Here is a 16,562-nt window from a genome sequence, read left to right on the forward strand (position 1 = left end):
GAAAACCTTCCACATTAAACAGATGTTCACTTGCACATCTGTTAACGTGGTAAATTGGAGGCCACTTTGTGGAACACCTACACTTGGTTCACAACAAACAACTGTACCTCCAAGTCGCGAACCACTTCAACTCCCACTCCCTGGAGTGGGATGTCCATCCTGGGCCTCCTGCACTGCTACAGCTATGCCACCCAAAGGCTGTAGGAACAGCACCTCATATTCCACTTGGGAACCCTGCAGCCCAATTGTCTCAAATGTGGACTTCACAAGTTTCAAAGTCTCCCCACCCCCAACCTCATCCTAAAACCAGCCTAGCTCATCCCTGCCTCCTTGACCTGTTCGGCTTTTCTCCCAACTATCTGCTCCTCTCACCTCACTGACCAACCTCACCCCCACCTCCCTACCTACCAGCCTCATTCCTGCCTCCTTGACTTGTCAGTCTTCCCTTGACTGACCAAGCCCCATCCCAACTCCCCAGCTACACTCACCTTTATTGGCTCCATCCCCACCTCCTTGACCAGTCCATCTCCTCTCTGCCTAGTTGCTCCTTTATCCACTTTCAATCTGCCTCCCTCTATTTCAGAATTCCCTTCCCCTCCCCCATTTCTGAAGAAGGGTCCAGACCCGAAATATCAGCTTTCCTCCTCCTCGACCTGCTGTGTTCATCCAGCTCTACACCTTATCATCTCAAAGTCGACAGCCACTACTTTTAAAAATAAAAGCCATCAGGGCCAGGGGTCTTGTCCACCTTCTAATGGTTTTTCCCAGTACCTTTCCCTCAGGTATTGTGAATGTTCTAAGTTCTCCCCTGTTGATTTTAAGTATGCACAATAAATGTTCAACATTTCATTTCCTTGTTTCTCACTAATTCCCTATTCTCAAATCTCACAGATGAGCATGTTACTCTTCAGAATTTCTAAATTTCTAGTGAGCTTTTCTCATACTTTAGTTTTCCCCCTTTAATTTTTGGTTTTAGTCATTCACTGATTTCTAAAATCTATTCAATATTCTAAACTTCATAACTACTTTTTCCATCAAATCATGTCACATGTCAACTCAGCGTATTAAAATCTAAGACACTTGTCGCCAAAAACACTTTTCTCCAGCACCACTATGTTGTTGAAATATAAAAGATGTATGTATCAATGACAAAGTATGTATAACCTTTAACTAATTTCATTAAAAAAATGTAGTAGTGGGCCTTAGTAACTTGAGACCAACTTGTAGATCATATGGGAAAGTAGATAAGAGTAAAGGTTGGTGTAGACCGGCGTTGCTGAATTATATGTCTATATGAAGAAGAAAAGACTAAGGGAGGGTACAGCAATCAGAAATATTTCTAAGTCAAAATCAAAAGTTAATCTTTATTTTTGTAATACACATTCAAAATCGCAAGAGACTTTTGGACAGTCTTCAGTCTAAAACAAATTCAGGATATTTAATTCAATATCAAAATAAATGAAATGTAATAAAAGTTTCAGGTTAATTTGTGAAAAACATTTTGCACTTATTTTCAATTTAAATGTCATCATACAAAAATCCTTCTCACTAAGCAAGGTTTAAAATTTTAAAAAGCTTTAAACATATTTCAAGGAAAAAGTACGCAAAACAATTTTAAAAATATTGCTTTAAACCTATTTTCAATGAGAAATAAACTGACTTTCAACTATGTAATTCAAGACCAAAACAACTGGTTTATCACATAAATCATCCATTTAAAACACTTAAAGCATGTTGCTGGTTTAATTTTCATCTGAAATAAAAACAGCTTAACTTAAGGAATGCAGTTGCTAAGAGAGTTAGTAGGAACTGCAGATGCTGGAGAATGAGATAACAAGGTGTACAGCTGGATGAACACAGCAGGCCAAGCAGCATCAGAGGAGCAGGAAAGCTGTTGTTTCGGGCCTAGACCCTTCTTCAGAAGTTGGGGGGTTGGGGAGAAGATGGTTCGGAAATAAATAGGGAGAGAACTTTCCTGCTTCTGATGCTGCTTGGCCTGCCATGTTCATCCAGCTCCACACCTTGTTACTCAATTGCTAAGAGAGCTAGGATTGAGACTCTTGGAGGTCAGTATTTCCCGCTACTTCTGCGGTTGTCTTGTGTCTGCTTGAAATAATATCTTGATACTGTTCTTGATTAATTAAACCTTGGGTTATACTTTTGCTTTCTTCAAATTTGGGTAATACAACAGCAACGTATCCTTCGGTTGATGGCTGATTGTGGGACAGAAAGAGCTTTACATTAATACAAATGACAAAATAAACCATAGTAAATTTGAGAGAGATAATCCTATTTTACCTTTCTTTGTAGAAGTCTAGGATCCTGGAGAATATTTTCATTTACCTCCAGTAAACGTCCTCTGATACAACTGCAATAAAAAAGGGAGGGAACTTGAAAGGGTAACAGTATAACAGCCACGTGTTGTTTTCTTTATACAGTTAATATAAACCATGAAAAGTAAACAACTTCCTTTTTCTTATATCTCATTTGAGAATTACATTCAAATTATCTTTCTGCCATTGTCAGCCATTTGTGAACTGTTTGTAAAAAAGAAAAGCTTGTTTCCTTAAACTGATCATATTTGCTATTTTTCCTGGGGTGAAGCACTTTTATTGTGACAGAACATGGTGTTTAAATTAGCAACAGGACATTTCTCACGACCACAGGGTGGCTCTGTTGCTTTGCATCCAATTCCGTTTTTTTTAAAACAAGTCAAAAACGTTAGTTTCCAAAGGCAACTTCATGACAGCCGAGATGCAAGATACAGCACAAATGGCAAGCAAACAACTATTCTTACCAAGTTACTTGATACCCAACTACAATGTAGAGGAATTCTGATTATCCTGCATCAATATGATTGCATCAGCTCAAATCCTCGTCCTGTACAGGAAAACATCTCAAAGCAAGTCACCTTTACACCATTTACAAGATTCAGGTCTAGTGTGCAATGGAATGTGTCTGGATTGATGCAGCTCCAACACCACAAGCAGCTTAACACCAAGCAGGACCCAGCAGCCTATTTGATTGGTACCCCAAACACCATGTTGAATATTAACTCCCTCTGTCACCAATGCAACAACTCACAAAGGCTCCTTCCAAATCCATTATCTCCAACACTTAGTGCACACCACAACCTGAAAGCTCCACCCAAGCAACACACCATCCTGATTTTGAACCATACAGCTGTTCCTTCAGTGTCACCTAGTTTAAAGTCCTGGAACTCCCTCCCCATAAGCACTGTGATTACTTATACCCTATTGATTGCTGCAGTTCAAGCCGGTAACTCAATGGCATCTTCCCCAGGTATTTAAGGATGGGAAGTAAGAGCAGCATTCATTGAAAAATAATATTGAACACCAATTTGCAAGAATACGTTTAAGAGCATGGGTAAGTTGCTACAGCATATCTTGTAGATGGCACTCATGACTGGCTTTAGACAGGTGTAAAGTGGGATGCCAAACAGGTAGTTTTATCCTGATAGTATCATGCTCGAGTGTTGTTGGAACTGCACTCTCAGCAAGTGGAGACTGTATTCCGTCACAATCCTAGCCTATGCCTAACAGATAATGTACAGCCTTTGAGGAGACAAGACATGAGCTGTTCACCATAGTATTCTCAGCCTCTAAACATGTTCTTCTCTTTGTATTGTTGTTTCTAGTCAAAGGTGACCTGGCCTCAGGGTGTTGACAGTGGGGGTTTCTCTGGTGGCAATGCCATTGAATGTCAAGAACCGATAACCAAATTTACTTTTCCTGAAGATAGCTAATACCTGGCACGTGTGGCACAAATGTTACTGGCCACTTGTCACCCCAAACCTGGATACTGTCCAGGTCTTGCTGGATTTGGACTTGGACTGCTTCAGTGTAGTTATGAATGGTGCTGAGCATTCTTCTCAATCAACCCCACGTCTGACTTTATGATGGTGGAAAGGTCATTGATGAAGCAGTTCACACCGGTGGAGCCTTGGACATTACCCTGAAGAACTCCTGTAGAGATGTCCTGGAATGGAGATCACCGATCTCCAATATTCACAATCCCCTCTGTTTTTTGCCAGGTATGGCCCCAACCAGTGTATAGTTTCCTCTGACCACGATTCCAGTTTTGCTGCAGTGCCTGATGTTAAGGGCTATCATTCTCATCTGACCTCTGCAATTCAGCTCTTTTGGTCACGTTTGAACCGAGACTGTAATGAGGTGAGGAATGAGTGGCCCTGGTGAAACACAGACAGAGCATCAATGAGCAGACATTGCTCATCTTGACAGCTGTATTAAGTACCATTACTTTGTTGATGATCAAGAATAGACTGATGGGATGGTAATTACTCAATTTGGATTTTTTCCACATGTACACTGAACATACCAACAATATGGGCACTTTTCCACACTGTTGGGAAGATGCCATTGTTGTAACTGTACTGGAACAGCTTGGCTAGAGGCCTGGCAAGTTCTGCAGCACAAGCTGTTAGTACTATTGTTGGAATATCAGGAGCCCATAAGCCATTGTAGTATCCAGTGTTTCCAGCTGTTTGATATCACATGGAGTGGATATGATTGGCTAAAGACTGGCAGTGATGCTAGAGACCTATAGTAGATCCATCTTGGCTCTATCTCAGCACTTCTGGCTGACGATTGTTACAAACACTTCAGCCTTTCCTGTTGCACAGATGTGCTGGGCATTCCAATGATTGAGGATGGGAATACTAGTGGATCCTTGAGTGAATAGTTTGCTTGTACAGCACCATTCACGAATATACATGGCAAGAGCTCAGAGCTCATATCTAAGATCAAGAAAAAATGCTGCAGGAAATCCGATAAACATATCTGCTGGAGAAGCTCATCAGGCCTGGTAGAGAGAGAATTATAGTGTTAACACTGAGCTCAAAAGGACTCTTCTGCAGAACAAATTACAGTATTTAGCTTTGGAAGGCTTAGATCTGATGGACTGGTTGTGAAATTGCCTTGCTCAATCTATCACTTAAAACTTATGCTGTTTTGCACACAAGTAGTCTTCACTGGGTTGACACTTCATTTTTAGAATGCCTTTTGCTGCGCTTGACACTTTATTAAGCCAAGATTGATCCCTTGGTTTGATGGTAGTCGTGGAGTGGGGGATACACCAGGCCATGAGGTTGCAGATGATGTTGGAGTATACATTTGCTGATGGCCCACAGCACCTCAGATATCCAGTCTGGAGTTGCTCGATCTGTTCAAAGATGATCCCATCTAGCACGGTGATATAGCTCCACACAACGCAATGTAGGGTATTCTCAACATAGACTTTGTCTCCACAAGGCGTGTGGGGCTTAGTTACTTTTCCAGATATCATCATGCACAGATGCATCTGCATTAGGCAAACTGATGACGATGAGGTCAAGTATGTCCGTCCTGAAGAAGAGTCACTGGACCTGAAATATTAATGCTGATTCTCTCCACAGATGCTGCCAGACTTGGAGATTTTCCAGCAACTTTCAGCATTTGCACAGTTCTTTCGCTTATTTGTTTTTATCCCCCCCCTTGTTAGCTCTCTCAACACCTATTGCACATCCTACAGAGCTTGTTGATTACGAACATTGTTTTTTAACCTAGTGCTGTAACCTAGTGCTTTAAGACGTTTTGGGGTTCAGTGACAATGTTGAAGATACCCAGGAAAACTCCTTCACAAATTGTACACCATTGTGCACCATCTATGGTCGATCTGCCCTGTCAGTAGATGTCTAGGCTGTTGTTTAACTAGCCAGAAGGCCAGCTGTCCAATTTTGGGAGTCTCTGAATTACGAGTCCAATCCATTAAGCCATCGTCTCTCTCAGAGATGTAATGGCACGTTCAGTGTTGCCTACATCCCATGAACAATTTTAAAAACTGTCACCTTTCAGAAAGGACCTTAAAATTAATAAATGGGAAATTATTTTAAAATCCAAAAATTGTCAAGGAAGAGAATGTAGAAGTGTTCTGCTAATTCAGTAATTTTAGTTCTGGATTGAGACATTTTCCTCAATGTTGTAGGATCCATTTCCAAAAGAGCAAGCCTTCATTAAAAACTTAAAGCCGCAACACACGAGAAAAATATCAGAAGTCTTAAAAATAACATTATTTAAAGTGGCACAAAATAAGGATCAGACAATGCCAACAAATTTTGTTTTTCCAAAGTAATTGGCACACATATCTACACATAAAAAGCCATCATTCGAAATACACTTCCAGCGACTGATGAACTCACAGCTAACACTGTCTTACAGCTCGTGCAGAATCATTTTAAAAAGGCAGTCACTTTTTAAATTTACTTTGTCAAAACTGACAGGAGACACAAAAGGATTTCCCAAATACATCAATTCTACTTTGAAGGCTAGTCAACCCATCACTGCAAAATTAATGAACACCAAGACCATTAATACTAATATTTGTGCATAATGACCCAAACAAATCAAGTGGTTAAAAAACATTTTAAAAAGTTTGAATGGAATATCAATTTATCGAGCCAAGATATTAACAGTATCTTTAAAGAGGCCAAAACCTACAGCGTGCCTCCGCACTGCTGTTCTGGTACCCAAACAGATATACCATCACATCTTCAAATTGCTCCTCCTATCACTGTCTCTATACTCATTTGTATTTCCAGCTGATGTGTGATGCAGTTGGGCCTCTCACATTTTCGCTCATTTTTCACCCCCAATATTGACCTTTCGAAAGCAAATTTGCTGACTGCCTGTGCCTCCAACAGATTTTAAAGTTGTTCTGGCAGGATAAATATCAACAAAGGACACACACGAAACCCTAAATCTGACTCAGCAATACCTCTACCATGTGTTTTTTTTGAATAGGTAGGCATTTCAAGAAAAGAGATTTGCAGTCAAAGATTTCCATTTATGGCTGGTGGTAAAGGGAAAATGTAATATGTGGCACAGAGAAAATCTCTCAAATACACAATGTTAATGCACAAAATTATGCCAATTTAGGAAAATTTCACAATAGTTACAATATTTAATGAACTTCACAATTATAAACAGACTTCAAAGCAAAGAGAAAGACCTTGCCTGTATATTGTGTATTCCTCGCCATCTGAACACAGTATTCTGCACAATGGTGCAAGTTCTGTTAGAAACTGTCCACCCTGAAATAAGTTTAAACAAACATATATAATCAAACTCACCAAAAAAAGAATCAATCAATCAATCAGCATATCACTGCGACAATTTTCATAAATTTTCCACAAACTGGCTAAATAGAAAAGTTGCAAGTGCAATTCTTGCAAGGTATAACAAAGGTGCCAATGCTTACTATATCAAAAGGTATCAACTGTAGCTTGAGGTTCATGTAGAGCTTTAAGACGTATGAATCACTTCAAACAGAGATAACTAATGTATCTACTGTGTGGCAGCACCAAATCTAATATCTACTGCAAATCTACTGATCACAAAACACGTTAGGATACGTGTAGCTAGAAGACTGGCCTCATTAGTAATTCTGAAAATAGAAACCTAGTCATTTGCTCATCTTGTATGCTTAACAAAGGAAAGAGTGCAAAGTTACGTTGCTATCAGATCACTGTTCACGGTACATTGTGCAAACTTACAAAATCAGCCATGGGTCACCACATTCAGACTGTAAAAGAAAAGTCTGACCTCAAACTCGCTTGGAAAGGCAAAGTATCTCATAATTTTAAACAAGCTAAAGAATCTATTTGATGCTGGTACTGTATAATGGCTATGCAAATCCTTCCTTCCCCCATAACAAGATGCTGCTATCAGGACAAAAAGACATTCTTATCGTCACACAATTGAGCAACATTTATGCATTAATTTCAGGACAGTGCAATACCAGGTATGTTAGTTGTATGTCTCAGCAACTGGCTAATCTAGCAGCACATTGCTTTGCTCGTTTATGATAGGCACGACACAGACCATATTCAATGAGCCTGTGCTTGCAAAACCTAGAATAAATGCATATTGTTCAATATGATGCCACAATTGGCAGCATTTGATGAATAATCCTTAGGATAACTATTAGGAACTCACAGCTCATAAGATAAAGTCAAGCTCACAGCCTAAGCTTCCCACAGTGGAATACATTCACAGCCAGGGACCCATGTTCTGCAAACAAAAGGAATGTGTTCGAGTCTTAACATTTTCAAAACCACACCAGAGCTTGGGAATTAAGTTGCCTGTTGGTGGTGCCATGGCAACACTCTAGCCAATCAATGCATTCTTTTTACGGTCATTCCCAAAATTAATAATAAACACTGAGCTGCAAATTTAATCAGTTGGTAACTGAGTAAAGTTTACATACTGGAACTTGTTTTTGGATAATTGACCAGAGCATCTGAATTCAATTTGCAAGAGACATCACCAAAATGAACGTCATAGTAATTAACTTGGCACATAGCCTGGAGGACTTGCAAGAAAAATGGCCCAAAATGAGAGAAAAAAAAAGTCTTCTTTAGAATAATGTCTTTTTGATTTTTAAAGAAAAATAATTTATGGGATGTGGGCATTCCTGGATGGGCCAGTGTTTATTGCACATCCATTGTTGCACTTGAGGTGGTTACGAAGAACTGCTTACTTGAACTGCTCCAGTGCTGTTGGTGAATCCACAATGCCATTAGGGAGAGAATTCCTGGATTTTGATCCAGCAACCATGAAGGAACTGCAATATATTTCCAAGTCAGGATAGTGAGTGGTTTTAAGGGGAACTTGCAGTGGCATTGCTCAAGAAATCTGGCATGTCCATACCATCCTCCACCTTCCACAGGCACATCATTGAAAGTTTGCTGTTCAGATGCATAATGGCCTGGTACAGCAACTGCTGGCCAGAACTGTAAGAAACTACAGAAAGTCATGTGCACAGCCCATAGCATTATGGAAGACAGCCTTCCATCCACAGACTTTATTTACACTGTTCACTGCTGTGGAAAGGCTGCCAATATAATCAAAAACCCTTCACACACACGCCAGTAATGATCTGCTATGACCTCTTCTGTCAGGCAGCAGATACAGAAACCTGAACACACTTGTGAGCATGATCAGGAACAGCTTCTTCCCAGCTATTATCAGACTGATGAATGGACTTTCTAGACTCAAATAATGCTGATCTTGCTAACGTTGATCTCGCCTACACATGCCCTGGGTGATGTAACCTGTATGCCTCTGTCTTTTTGATCTGTACATCCTTTGCTTACTATGCTCTGCATGTATTGCTCGTAAACAAAGCTTTTCACTGTATTTCAGTACATGTTGACAATTTGTCATTTGTCTGTTGCCCTGGTCTCTCTAGACGAAAGTGGTTGTGGGTTTGGAAGATGTTAAAAATTTCTGCAGTGCATTTTGTCAACGGTAAACACTGGTGGTGGTGGAGGGACTGAATGCTTGTAAGTGTGCTGTCATTCAAGCAGGCTAATTTTCCTGGACAGTATCAAGCCTTTTGAGTGTTGTTGGAGGCACACTCATTCAGGAAAGTGGGGCGTCCTCCCCAAACTCCTGACTTGTGCCCAGATGAGATAATAATAATCTTTTGGAGTCTGCAAGTAATATTAAATGTGAAATTACAGCAAATTTCAGAAAACGTATTCACAAAGATTGGGTCTTCCAAGAAATTTAATAACAAACTGAAAATGCTACATGAAATATCCAGTTCAGTTTAAGGATACAATTGTATAATATAGAAACATGGGGTGAAAAAGAGAGCACACTTTGGAGAATGGATGTGCTTTACAACATTTACAAATCAAAATTGGCTTACGGATTATTGCAATAAAACAAATCAATGGAACCATCACTGTACGACAACTAAAGCTACATAGTATGAAAATAATTTGATAAGACACATGTATCAGCTTCAGCTCCTTTACAAAAATACAAGTTTTCAAACAAACATCTAAAATAAAACTCCATCAGAATCACAAACAGAAACAAGAGGCGTGTGATGTGTGACATGTACAGATCCAAGTTACTTAGGATTAACTGAAATTTTTTTGATAAGTCTTCATTTTGCTCCCATGTATACTTTCCAAAATCTTTAGGTCTTAGATCTAGAAACATAGGAGATCACTGACAAAGCATATTTTTTAAAAAAATCCTGCTGAAACCCACGACTGAAATGGCAGACCATTTTTTTAAAAAATGGTGACGATGGATGTAAATAACATTCCAAGAAATAAAATGTTTCAATATCATTTATTCAAAAGCACACACTTACAACAACACTGCCTGTCATTCTATCACTTCTACGTCTGAGGTCATGGCTAAGGGATTGAGAGGGAAGGAATTCAAATAAATAAAAAAAGATCAAACATACCCGTTTAGATTTTCCTGAAACCTTGTTTTGTAGTCGACTACAATTGGCACTGATCTGGTAGCTTATATTTTTTATTTCTTTCCCACTCTGTAACAGAGGGTGAGATTCTGCCAGTGTGATGACACATATCCTGTCATAATCAAGAGTGGCATGAATTAGAGCTCAAAAGCAGATAAAAAGAACAGCCTACATACTTCCAATGCTAGAATAAGTGCTATATTCTATATGTCAGGAGTCCAACAACAATATTTAGTCAGACATAGTAGGAACTGCAGATGCTGGAAAATCTGAGATACCAAGGTATAAAGTTGGATGAACACAGCAGGCCAAGCAGCAAAGGAGCAGAAAGGCTGAAGTTTTGGGCCTAGACCAATCTTCAGACCCACATCTGAAGAAGGGTCTAGGCCCGAAACGTCAGCATTCCAACGCCTCTGATGCTGCTGGGCCTGCTGTGTTCATCCAGCTCTGCACCATATTTAGTCATGTGGATTATCATGTGCCAATTACTATGGTTCTAAAGCTATCATTAGTGATCACTTACATATATTGGCATGGTTAAGATGGATCAGTAATAACAAGATAACTAAATTGCCCTTTCAAGAACATAAATCAAAAGTCAACTTCCATTTAATTAGCATCAAATCATTTCTTTGGAATGATAAAAACTACACTAATTTTGAAGTGTAGTCATTACTATTATTTACTTTTGATGTACAGTTATTACTGGTATTTGGTAAAAGAAACATTTACATTTGACAAGGTCCTACAAAAATTATGAATTGTTTTCTAGTTAATGGATTACCCTTATTGGGTTGGTTAAGAGTAAAGTGTTAGCCAGAACATTAGTAAACAAAACTATTCTTTGTAATGCTGTATGAGTAATATGGCAGGCCATTAAACTCGGTCCACTTCAGTGATAATGTTAAGACCCTGGAGAGAAATTTAAATCCAATAACTTGTACTAGTGAGTCAACCTTGAACTACATTTTTAAATTTAAGGATGAAAACTCAGTGTAAAATTAATTACTTGTGTTTTCTTAGACTATTGTTATGTAGGATTAATTTCCCTTATACAGAGACTTAATGTAAAAAAAACGATTCTCACTTAGCACAAATGCTAGGTATTTCATAATATGAGCTAATGGTCTAACTGCATGCTTTGGAACCCAGTTTTAATTCTTTACATCAGATTTCATAAATACATTTAAAAGTATTACATATACAAATACAAAAGGAAAATGTATTTAGCCCATTCTGTCTAAATTGCTCCTCAATTTACCTATTGTCAAACAACTACATACGTTAGCTCAGATCACAGGAAATCACTGCTACTTGTATCTTTGTGTTATTCAGTTAAATTAGTAATTCCAATAATTTGATTCAGACTGAGGTGCAACAGCTATTTCTAATAAAAGAAATCAGTATCTCTGGAACACACACCTCCTGCATGAAATTAAAATAATGCATACCAACAAGATGACATTTCAAAAGAAGCCGTTTACTGTCAACTGTGATGGCTTATGAAGTATTCTCCTTAAATGTGGCTGCCCTGTGAAGATCAAAGGCAGCTACAATCACTGCAGCAACCCTCTTTTACATCTTTCTCATTCCAATACCAACTCAGCTTCACCCTTCTGAAAAGGACCCAGTACCCAGTTTTGAACCATTTATTTACTCCACATGATAGCAAGAAACAGCTGAATGAAGGCACTGCATGCTGTAAAGGCTGACAACGTTCTAGCAACAGTACTGAAAACGTGCTCGAGGACTAGAAGTGCCATTTAACAAGATGTTTCAATACAGCTGTAACACAGGCATCTATCCAGCAAGTGTGGCACACTGCCTAGGGCACTAACAAGACCATTAAAGACAAATCAGCCTGCTTAGTTTACAATCCATCCACCACCCTAAGCACTTACGTACTCCACCACTGCACATTGGCTGTACAATAAACCATCTAAAAAAATAGACAACAGGAATTCCCCAAGCCTCCTCTGACACTAACTTCCAAACTTGTGCCGTCTTACTACCTAGTTGGACGAAGCAGCAAATACATGGTAGCAGCACCACTTACAAATCTCCCTCCAGGAGCACAATTCAGCCTGACTTAAAACCATACTGCTATTCCTCCACTGTTACTGGCTCAAAATCCTGGAACTCCTTAGCTAATAGCACTGTGAGGATCTCTACATTCAAAGGACTGCAGCATTGTAGCAATTTAGGAAAGCAGCTCACAACCATCTTCCCCAGAGCAATTAGGAATGGACAATAAATGTAGGCCTAGTAAGTGATGGCCACAACCCATTAATATTCTTTTCCTAAATAAGACTGCCCAAAGGCATGGAGAGGGTCTACAGAACAGAGCGGAAGCTGTTCGACCTACACCATCTGCAATCCTAAACCAAAATCACTTCAGTCACTGAATTCAGTACACAGGTCTGCATTGAGAAAATAAGTTTCAGCTCACTGCCAACATATAAGCAACAGGCTAGGCACTGAACACCCTGAAAACTAAGGTCCTCTCCCAAATGACTTCCACAGCACTAACCACTTAATCTATATATGTGTACCTTTAACAATGCAAAATTAGACAATGGAACTGTTTGGATGTCATTGTGTTGAAGAGGCTTTGTGATTTCTTGGAAGTGAGAAGTTAAAAAAGTTAAAACAGAAGACCCACAAGGGTAGCTTACTGGAGGATACAAACCAAGACTTTTAAGACAGACAAGAGATTGTCAAGCCATTAAGTCTATAAAAGAAAACCAACTTAGAAAAATCCTAGGATCCATGCTACTATTGCTTAACAACAATCCTGAATGAAAATCAGCTGAAGAGACCTCAGTGAAGACTTTTTTTTTGATTCCCAGAAAAGAAAGAAATTCACACAAATCAGTGTTTCTGAATCCTTAAATTCTGAAAGCTGAACTGCAAAGTCCTAAAACCTACATTTAACTGACCTTCCACCCAAACTAAGGATCCCCCATTGCTCTGCATTTGATAGCAGCAATTTAATTTCTTTGGTTCCTGGTCAGACATTATAAACACAGGAAGAGAAAGGGACAGGAAGATTGGGATCCAGGAGAAAATGAGAGGGGTAGGGTGATGAGAGGCCAGCAGATGGGGTGACGAGGCCTGCTACCCTTTGGCTGTCCTTGTGCACACACAAAACTTCTCCCCCAGCTCCCAGATCCTCTTTCTCTTCTCCCTCTAGGAATTCCCCATCGTATCCCTCTTCACACCACCAAATATCGTGTCTTGTCTCCGCCTTCATACCACTAAAGCCCACTTCAAAAGCATGTGCACTTGCCTGTGTATGCGCAGTAATGCATTTACACATGACATTACACAAAGTGCAGGTGATGTCAGGGCTTGGAACTGTGCATCGCCCAATGACTGCACATGTGTGGTTGCCTGCAGCTGTCATTATCAGCAATGATAATTAGTGATGATGGTAAGATGACAACGTACAATATTGCACTATTCTTTATGAAGTTGCAATAGCAATACATCATATACACCCACCTATTAGAATGGTGTAAGATACAATGATCTTCACACGGTTTCCCTTTAACATCTGGAACAAAGAAAAAAACTCGTCAAAAATTGCAAAGCTGTTTTTTTAAAAATGCCTCATAGCAGTACATAGTGCAAAGTTATTATATTCTATTGTCTTTATTTAAATTACATCTTCCTATTAAATTCACTCATTTTATAACCTACATGCCCTGTGTCCTCGTGTCTTCCCATCACCCCCACACATTACTTTTTCTCCCCTCATCAAAATCTGAACTTATTCACAAACTTGACCTTCCAGTTCTTGATTCACCAAGGTTTCTTAGACAGCATCTTCCAAACCAGTGACCACTATCATTTAGAAGAACAAGAGCAACAGATACATGGAAACACCACCATGCAAGTTCCCCTCCAGTGTGGCACAAGGATCGGTCCTGGGTCTACTGCTTTTCATCATTTATGAAAACGATTTGGATGTGAACATTGGAGGCGTAGTTAGGAAGTTTGTAGAAAACACCAAAATTGGTGGTGTAGTGGACAGCAAAGAAGTGGCAGATGGAGCTTAATTTAGATAAATGGGAGGTACTGCATTTTGGAAAGTCCAATCAGGGCAGGACTTATACACATTATGGTAAGGCCCTGGGGAATGTTGCCAGGATTGGATGGCTTGAGCTATGGGCAGAGGCTGAATAGGCTGGGTCTATTATCCTCAGAGCGTCATAGGCTGAGTTTTATAAAATCATAGCTAGTCATCTATTCGTGCCCCTAAGGTCCTCTCGCTGGTTGGGGGAAGTCCAGAACTAGAGGGCATAGGTTTAAGGTGAAAGAGGAAAGATTTAAAAAGGGGCCTAAAGGTCAACCTTTTCACACAGAGGGTGCTGCATGTATGAAATGAGCTGCCAGAGGAAGTGGGGGAAGGCTGGTACAATAACAACATTCAAGAGGCATCTGGATGGGTATAAGAGAAAGAAGGATTTAAGAAGAATAGGGGCAAAAAGTTGGCAAATGGCACTAGATTAATTTAGGACATCTGGTCAGACAAGTTGGACAGAAGGGTATGTTTCCACACTGTACATCTCTGCCTCTACAACACACCAATGCTCAATGTAACTGAAACACATCAACCCTTCATGTTCAATTACTCAATAGATGACAGCATTCTATTAGCCTTCTTGATTCTGTCACACCTACATACTAACCTGTTACTTAGGCACAAAGACATCCAAATCCCTTTGCACCACAGAATTCCAAAGCTGCTCTCTTTTTGAGATTTACTGCTTTTTCTTATTCTTCCAGTCAAAAGCTCACAACTGCACTTTTCCCATCTTATACACAGCCAGATTTTTCCTTACTCACCCTATCCATATACATTTACAAGATTGAAATTTCACAGATTTAGTGTTTACATTCTTGGGACATCCAAAAAGCTTCCGAGGCAATGTCAAGTCACAATACATTGAGACTCAAGATACTGAGTTACAATGTTTTGAAGCAGTTAGAATTATTTTCCCTCAAATTTGATGTGAGTCTGCACTATCCACCTCTGTGAAAATTCCATAGAGGCAGGCTGAATAAGGAAACCTTATGCATTTTAATCAAGTTATTTTCTACTAACCATTTCATCATAACATAAATAATAGGAAGAAAACAGCAGCTGCCCATCAACAGAGTCCATATAGTCTGGCAGTTTTGCCACACCATCTCAAAATTAAAAATCTCATCAGATACAATGGAATTCTTACAATCAGAGCTGAACTTTGGGCTGAGTTTAGGCTGTGTTCCCATAGAAATCCAGACTATTCCCCTGAATTTCTGCGAAAGGAAACCTAATCCCCACCTTCTAGCCTTTTAGATAGGATTATGGTTTATTGTCTTCTCGTCCCCAATTTGGAAACCAGTGTCAGTCTGGTGCTCGCAAATTCAGGCTGGGGTCTTAACCGCTCCCGCTGAATACGGCGCCCGTTCTTCGGTCGGAGCCAATTCCACCGCCCGGGTGTTGGGGCCTTCCGTCGGGGTTGGCGGAAATCTCCCCCACCCAGGACAAGGCTCCATCAGCAGCAGCACCTCGGCCGAGGCTCCGCAGTGACAGAGGCACCCACCCTGCCTTGTACCAGCAGTGACAGAGCCACCTACCTGTCTTATACCAGCGACGAAAGTAGCGATCCACCATTGAGGGATAGGTCTGAGCCTGCGCCTCCTCCACCTCCATCACGCCGGAAGTCAGTACCGTCTCCTAGCAACACAACGGAAGTGCCTGTTGGATTCTTGATGCTATGTGTTTGTTCCAGTTCCAGGCGCTTGGTTATGTTTGGTACTTCACAACTAATTGCTGTGCAAAAAATCAAAACTTTTATACTGTTCTGTAGGGGGGAATCTCGGAATCGAACTGTGCTTCAAATGCTGCCGGACCCGCTCAGTTTTTCCGGTATTTTCTGTTGTTGTTAATGAAGGATGCTTGCTACATTTCACTTTTGGCAGGTAGCTATAATGTATAAGTTCACCATGCAGTCTCCTGGGGGAACTGCAACAAATGTAGCGGATAAACCGTCCGATTCTAAAGGTGTGATTATTTGAATCTGCTGATAACGAAAAGACACTGCAGCTTCTGGGCCTAGAAAAGTTGCACTGAACGCGGAGAAGTATTTTATGTCAGTCACTCAGAGATGCACAGCACGGAAAGAGACCTTTCGGTCCATCTTGTCTGTGCTAACCAGGCCAGAGCCCATTCTGCTCTTTCAGAACAGAAAATAAAGCTACCGTGA

At 40.1% G+C, this 16,562-nt stretch overlaps 1 protein-coding gene across 1 annotated transcript; it reads right to left on the bottom strand.

The window, feature by feature from the left end:
* Positions 1-1,447: 1,447 nt before the first annotated feature.
* abitram (actin binding transcription modulator) lies at positions 1,448-16,023 on the bottom strand. The gene is made up of 6 exons (XM_048559504.2): positions 15,934-16,023; positions 13,810-13,861; positions 10,288-10,417; positions 7,032-7,108; positions 2,299-2,368; positions 1,448-2,213 (listed from the first exon to the last, which is right to left on the bottom strand). Exons 1-6 carry the CDS (start codon positions 16,007-16,009, stop codon positions 2,046-2,048), a joined length of 573 nt encoding a protein of 190 aa, XP_048415461.1. The 5' UTR covers positions 16,010-16,023; the 3' UTR covers positions 1,448-2,045.
* Between the last annotated feature and the right edge of the window lie 539 nt (positions 16,024-16,562).

Source organism: Stegostoma tigrinum, chromosome 2 (assembly GCF_030684315.1).
Source record: "Stegostoma tigrinum isolate sSteTig4 chromosome 2, sSteTig4.hap1, whole genome shotgun sequence".
In the NCBI taxonomy this organism is placed as follows: domain Eukaryota; kingdom Metazoa; phylum Chordata; class Chondrichthyes; order Orectolobiformes; family Stegostomatidae; genus Stegostoma; species Stegostoma tigrinum.